This window comes from Oreochromis aureus, linkage group 3 (genome assembly GCF_013358895.1).
Source record: "Oreochromis aureus strain Israel breed Guangdong linkage group 3, ZZ_aureus, whole genome shotgun sequence".
Classification (NCBI taxonomy): domain Eukaryota; kingdom Metazoa; phylum Chordata; class Actinopteri; order Cichliformes; family Cichlidae; genus Oreochromis; species Oreochromis aureus.
In genome coordinates, this window is record NC_052944.1 from 93961402 (window position 1) to 93969072 (window position 7671).

The 7671-nt window shown below is 38.7% G+C and overlaps 1 protein-coding gene across 1 annotated transcript; it reads right to left on the minus strand.

Moving 5' to 3' along the window:
- On the minus strand, positions 1-2657 carry LOC120438475. The gene is made up of 5 exons (XM_039608876.1): positions 2649-2657; positions 1390-1849; positions 1013-1081; positions 697-843; positions 1-303 (listed from the first exon to the last, which is right to left on the minus strand). Exons 2-5 carry the CDS (start codon positions 1846-1848, stop codon positions 88-90), a joined length of 891 nt encoding a protein of 296 aa, XP_039464810.1. The 5' UTR covers position 1849; positions 2649-2657; the 3' UTR covers positions 1-87.
- Between the last annotated feature and the right edge of the window lie 5014 nt (positions 2658-7671).

Genomic DNA, 7671 nt, shown 5'->3' on the forward strand with positions numbered 1-7671 from the left:
TACAACTTTTTTGACATATGAACACTAACATTTGAAACCTTTTAACTTTTTACATAATGAACATTTTCTATACCACAAACAAATTATTCACGCTGAGTTTTGTTTCATCTCTGAAATATGCTTTCCTTTCACTTTTATGTTGACACAGACCATGGCCTTTTCCAGGTCTTTGTCAAATGGCTGCCACATCTCTGCTTCAATATACAGGCTCTCTCCACCCTCCAAGAGTACCTCTAGCTGGTTGGAGCTGTTGGTGGTGGTAACGCCGATGACATTTACTTGTGCACGTTCCTCTTCAGTTGTCTGTCAATACACAAACAATCAACTACTAACCATTTTAACTTTTACCTTCTTTCATTCAAAAAAAAAAAAATAAATAAATAAATAAATAATAATAATTATAATAATAATAATAAACCATATTTCACATATATAGCATTTCACCCCAAATTCTCAGTTTACACATAACGCATTACATCATCTTAAATACATTTTTATCTATAGATAAACTTCTAAATATCTACATATCAAATATAGAGCTATACAGACAGATCTGCAATATTATAGAATTATATGCACAGTCATATTTTCACCTACTGTAAGATAGTATGCATTTATATTTCAAAACTTATAAAACTAAACATCGTAAACATCACATTGCTATTAGCTCTTGGTACAAACATAGCTTCTTCATACCTCAATCTTTGTAAATACCGTACTGTGCAGCTCTAATCCAAAAGCTGACTGCTTCACCTTAACATGGGACACCTTTATGTGGTCTCCCACGTGAAGCTGATGAATGGCCGCCTCCCTCCACAAACACACTCTCATGGTACAACCATCCTGAAATCATAAAGATTATAGAACACACCATCTGTTCATAACTAATACAAAATGCCACTCGCTACCAAATTCAAGCCCACAACGCAATATAATCAATACCGCTACCACCAATCTCAAATATGACATTACTTTTCCTACTTTTAATATCACACTTCAGTTGCACCATTACCTGTTTTAGCTGCAAATTTTTGATGGGAACTCCTTGTTTCCCTGACAGCACTTTCCTGGTGGCCAAACACTGAAAAGTCCATTAAAATATCATGTCAGTTACAGTGAATGTATAAATCTGGTGTACGGCTCTTTCTTCCTTCAATACTCTGTTTATGTTCTTCTATGGCAACTGTTTATTAGCCACATTAAACTCAATAAACATTTCTCTGGAAACTATACCAAAGTATATAAAATAATCATTCCATTGTTGTGAGCAACTACAGAATACAGTACTAACTTTTAATTCTAATCTCACCAATACAAATATAGGTTAGCATTGTGGAGATGGACTGTATAAAGACCAGAAATAGTTCGAATCACAGCGCAAACACTTACCTCCACAACCTCCCCCTCTACTGTTATAAGCCCCACATTTGTGGAGCTCATTTTCAGGTCGATCAAAGGAGCCGGGGGATGCAAAAGCTCCTCTGCTTTGGAAAAAAGCTCTTGTGCCACAGAAAGTGCAGACGACTTGAAGAATTGTGTCAAAGCACTAATAGGAATAGCATAAGGGGGAGCTGTCCCTCTTAGCTCATGCCCTTTCATAATGTACGAAAAGCCCTGCTGCACTTTTGACACAAACTCCTCATAAAAAGTCACCTTAACAACTGTGTTGCCATCAGAAATGGCTGCCACTTTATTATACTTTTTAGTGACAGATGTTGCCACTCCCTCCTTTACATCCCAAGTAATCACCCTTGGCTGTTCACAAATTCTTAACACACAGACATGCAAGGGTGGTGGCCGGAAGTACGGTGTCTCTGGACGGTTACTAATTAGTTGCATCAACGCCATTCTGAAAGAAAGAAAACAACATTACATTAACTGATTTATACATTTCTGCTAGATACACTTCTGATATCACAGTGAAACATTTTACCTTCATGTAGTCTCTGTATATTGATATAGACAAACCTCTTTGCGTCTTACACCAGGTGTGGGCTACTCCAGGCCTCAAGGGCCAGTGCTCTGCAGATTTTAGATATGACCCTGGGTCAACACACCTGAATCAAATGATTAGTTTATTACCGAGCCTTAGGTGAACTTCAAGACATGTTGAGGAGGTAATTTAGCCATTGATATCAGCTGTGATGGACACAAGGACACATCTAAAACCTGCAGGACACCATCCCATAAGGCCTGGAATTGCCTTCCCCTTTCTTACACCCCACGTGTATTTCTGAAGTTCCTACTCAAAAACTACAGCACGCAAATCATTACAGTATTTCCCTCAAATTACCATCTTTATATTAAGAAAGGATATTTTATAAAACTTCAACCTTATCAGGCATCATCAAATGCATAAAAATATTACAACACATGAAAGTCTGTCCAACTCCCTCTTCAAAAACCACAGAAAACATCACTTTTCTTTGTGCAACTTATTTTTTGACAGCAAATACTGCCTTTGGAAAATATTTTACAAAACACTTCAGAAAACAAGTCTATGTGGGTTCATTTCATTCTTATTACTGATAGCTTAACTTAATGAAAACACAGGTGATCTGCTAAACTGTCAAAAAGAAAACTGGTTAGATTGTAAGTCACTAACTTCAGCATAAAGGTTAAAACTCAGGAGACCAAATCAAACTCACCTCAACTGCAAAGGGGCTGCACAGAATGAGCTGGAAATAAGTGCAGTCCTTGTATAATGTGTGCCAGGTGTGTTCAATGAAGGCACAGACTGCAAAGGCAATCAGTGGTGAGAAAATAAATGAGGAAACAAGGTAAGTCTGGTGAGGCGACGGAGAGTGAGAAAAAGAGTGAATAAAACTGGAGAGCAAAATTTTAGAAAACATTTTAAGTGTGCCAGTTAAATATATCTATGGAAAAATTTAATTTATTACAATTGTGCAATGTTTTTATGATTTCAGCAACTTCTCTAGTATCAACTTCAGCTTTTTTAGCACTTTTAAGCACAAATTTCAGTTTCTTCACCTCTTTTCAGCACAAAGTTCTGCTTCTTTACCTCTTTTCAGCAGAAATTCTGCTGATTCACCTCTTTTTTTGCTGAATTTTCAGCCTTTTCACCTCTTATCAGCACAATTCTAAGCAGCTTCTGCTCATTTCAGCAAAATAGTCAGTCTGTCCACCTCTTCCTTGTGAGAATAAGTTTGGGTCAGTGAGATGAGTGGCTGCCTTGAGACCAGGAGGGCCAGGTTCAAATCCTGCTCAGGGCAACGGTTTTTTTCACCACTTTTCAGCAAAAATTTTCTGCTTCTTCACTTGTTTTCAGCACATCTCGTCATATCTTTTTGATGGATTGCAACAGAGACCTAAAAATTTCCATGGCTGTTCACCAAAGTCTGCTGTTTCTTACGGTGAAAGAATGATTTTGATGCTCCATATAGATTTAGAGTTACAAAACGTTGTTTGAGGGCAAGTCAAGGCAGTTTTGCTTCGCCTCTACTCAGTTACAGTGTATTACAAGTCATATATCTTTAATAATTCATATTTTATCTTTGAATTATGAAGACCTGCAGATTTCCCCATCTCTTCTGAACAAAACGGTGTCAGAATGAGCTTTTCTGAGGGGAATCCTGAATGTGAGAAATACACTGCAGAAAACTTATACCTCTCTCTGTGTCTGTGTGTGTAAGGGCTGATTACAGCAGGTGCAGCTAATTTAACTGACCTAGATATACCAAGCCCAGACTCTTAACAGCCACTGCTCCCTTTAGGCTCTGTGTATGTGTATGTTTGTGTGTCTGTATCAATATTTCTCCCATGTTAAAGTATTACTACTCCATAATAGTATTTCTGCTAAATCAAAGTACTTCTACTACATCTTAGTACTTCTGCTAAATCATAGTGTTTTTGCCAAATCATGGTATTTGTGCCAAAGCATAGTATTTCCACAAAATAACAGTATTTCTGCTATGTTATATTATTACTGCTCATAGTATTTCTGCCAAATCTTGGTATTTGTTCCAAAGCATAGTATTTCTGCCAAATCACAATATAATGCAAAATAAAGGTTTTTGAGCCAAATCATAGTGTTTGTGCTAAATCCTAGTAATTCTGCTCAATCACAGAATTTCTGCTATGCTGAAGTGCTTTTTGCTAGATTATAGAATTTCTGCTAAGTCAAAGTATTTCATGTAAATCATACTATTTATACAAAGTCCCAGTGTTTCTGCCAAATCACAAATCATAAATAATGTGGCGTGTTGGTGGAACAGCTAGTTCTCGCCCATCATGCCTTGGGACATGTGCTGCTGTTTAGATGTTCTTGTTTCATTGTTTATGGTTACGTTACTTTTAACTGTTGTCTTGAATGTTGTGTTTATACTACGGTACAAAGTCAGTTATTGTTTTATAGGAAGAATGAAGTACCATAAGTGAGTTCTGTTATGCTGTTAATGACCCTTGAAGCACATTGTAGTACAAGCAAGTGTTTAATAAAGAGCACTACCTACCACCTTGGGATGGAAATACAAGCTCGCTCTCTCTCTCTCTCTCTCTCTCTCTCTCTGAGCTTCTTTGTAAGATTCATCTGCATGCACAGTACAGTAGTGCAATTCATCCTGATCGGTGATTGGTCAAAAGTCTACAGTGGAAGAAGAGGCTTGTGATTGGTTAAAAATGTGTAATGAAGAAGACTTCTTTCATTCATTCAGTCTGTTGTCTGTTTTTTCTTTGTCAGGTGATGTTTCCAGCTCCTTTATCCCACCTGATGCCTGGACTGCTGTCTGTGGTCTTCAGCATGATCACAATGTGTTATTTATGTATTTGACTGGTTTAAAATGACAGGACAGTAAGCATTATCAGTGTATATTCCAATAAAAGCATGTAGTTTTTACTCCAACATCGATGAGGATTTTCTTTTGACTCTCTTGAACCAACAGGTTGGAAAGTCTCCTGAAATTAAGCGCAATTGAAAATCAATTCCTTTCTTTTCTTCTGTGATTATTATGTGCAAAGACTAGCCATAAGAGGAGTCTTTTAGGTTTTCCTGATGAGACAATGTAATTGTTTTACTTTTCTACTGGTAAAATCTGAAGGATTATTCATGCCATGACACTGTCATTTACAGACAGGCAAGAAATTAAAGGCATGCCCTGAACTCTTGACCCCTACACAGAGAGACATTGTTGCACTTTGCTCTTTGCTGCCATGTTAGGGTTCACTTGTCAAAGGTAAAAGAGTTGTAAAATCATTACAAACTTGCTATCAGAGATTATGTTTGTCCCATGACAAATAGACGGAGTACTTTATTATGAAAATGGCGTGATCATACACCATGGCTTTCACAGTCACCTGATGTCAACCAAGACTATTCTGGGGAAATTTGACACACATAACAGATAGATTCCAGGAAACACTGAAGTTGTTGCGGAGGCATGTGTTGTACAAATACTTCCAAAACTTGTCTTTGCCTGCTTGTACAGATTGCTTCTTTGGTTCATTCTGTTATGTGTTTCTACATAGTTGTGTCTACATGTCTAAGGCAGATTAAAGCCCAACTTGGGCATTCATTAAGTAAATCCACAACTCACAGGACTGTAACACAGGACACTTTATTAAAGTGGAAGAAACAGGAATACAGGAAAAGAGCACTGCAGCATCGTCAATCAGTGAACTGAACTACAAAAAGTCAAAAGTGCCTATCAGGTAGGCTGGAATCATACACGTTACCGTCAACAATATCATTGTGAATGTTACACATACTTAAAGAAAGTTTACAACGAGCGAGATGTACTGACAATAGCCAAACACGGGTAAATGTGTAGTAAATGGCAGTGCGGTAAATCTGCCTAGTATGATATTAAATACACTTACTACTTCATATATCTCAGATCGTTTGTAACGAGCCACGGAAAGCACCATGTTGACTTGAAGGCGCGTTGATACCCTCTGTGCGTGAGTGAAGGCAGCGGCTCGGCTGAGCAGCTGCTGTGTGCAGGTTTGGTGAAGACCATACTTCTCACCAGGCCTGCTGACGAGGTGCATGGGCGTCTGGATTTACAACATGAATTGCTAATGTCGCGATCATCAGTTGCAGCCACTGAAAAGACTAGAAATGGGCGTAATACATTAGATGTCGGCTAGCACGCGGCTAACATTTACCACAAAGAAAAAGGCTTAAATGCGCTATTCAGCGTCGTGTAATTTCCGCTAAATCCAGAGTCTGTAACTTCACGTAAACATAGAAGAAATGCCAGTTTCCATTTAAAAAAATAGCGGACCTGCCGGCTTCTTCGCTGTGTGTTGTTTTTGTTTTGGTGACGCAACTTCCATCGACCAGACTATTGGTCATCTACAGTGGGTTTCGGCGTTCCAATTGGCCTGAGTCTACAGTGTCTACGCTCACCGTAGACTCAGGGACAATGAAAACGACGTAATCATCTACAGTCAGCGTAGACGTTGTACTATCGTAGACTCGACTTCTGCGGTCTGAGCAGTTTTTACTGTCATCTTACTCTTGAGCCATAAATTACGTTTGTTTTCAAACTCTTAAAATTAAGCCGTTTCTTCTCTCGTCACATCTCCGCGACGGAGCTATGGAAATCGCAGTCAAAGTTCACCAAACTCCTCTGATTCACCCAGTACAAGAATGATGCTTCTATCCCACCTAGTTTTGGAGTTACACAACGTTTTTTAACTCCAAAAAACGGCGTCTTTCGCCTCTCACCGCGATCTCATTCTGACTGCTCATGAACCTGTTTTCCATATTGCTCCCTGTCTTTCCTAGTAGCGCAGTTGGTAAGAACACACGCCTGCAGCTCAAACATTATGGGTTCAATTCCACCTTGGTTAATATGTTTTCTTCCCCCCTACAAATTAATACACTATTACAGACCAGTAATTTTACAGTCATCTTACTGTTGAGCCATAAATTATGTTTGTTAGAGGTGGCGCAATTGGTAATGACACTGGTCTGCAGCTCAAAGGTCGTGGGTTCAATCCCACCTTGTTCAACTTTTTTTTTTTTCACTACAAATTTATGCACTATCACAGACCTGTAATTTATATTGCTGATTTATTACAATTCTCAGCAGCTTCTGCTCATTTCAGCAAAATTGTCAGTCTCTCCACCTATTATTTGTCAGAATGAGTTTGGCTCAGTGAGCTGAGTGGCTGCCTTGAGACCAGGAGGGCCGGGTTCGAATCCTATGCAGGGCGACGTGTTTTTTTTTCACCACCATACAACTTTTTGCAACTTTTCATCTTTTTCAGCTTTTCAGCAGACAGCTTCAGCGTTAAGGCATCCACACAGCATTTTCGCAGGAAATGCAAATTTTTCTAGTTGTGTGGATGCCTGAGGCATCCACACTATTGAGTTCCTGTTTCTCTTTAAACTTTATTGTGTGGATGCCCTAAAAGGGCTTCCACACTATTGAGTTCCTGTTTCTCTTTAAACTTTATTGTGTGGATGCCTGAGGCATCCACACTATTGAGTTCCTGTTTCTCTTTAAACTTTATTGTGTGGATGCCCTAAAAGGGCTTCCACACTATTGAGTTCCTGTTTCTCTTTAAACTTTATTCTTTTTCAAGTTGCTCCCCGTTTTTTGGCACTTAACTACTCATTCAGTTTTCAGCCGATTTTCTCCGTTCAAACTCTAAACTGTTCTGCTATTTCTGCTAATAACGGCTATATCTTTTGGTGTTTATAAC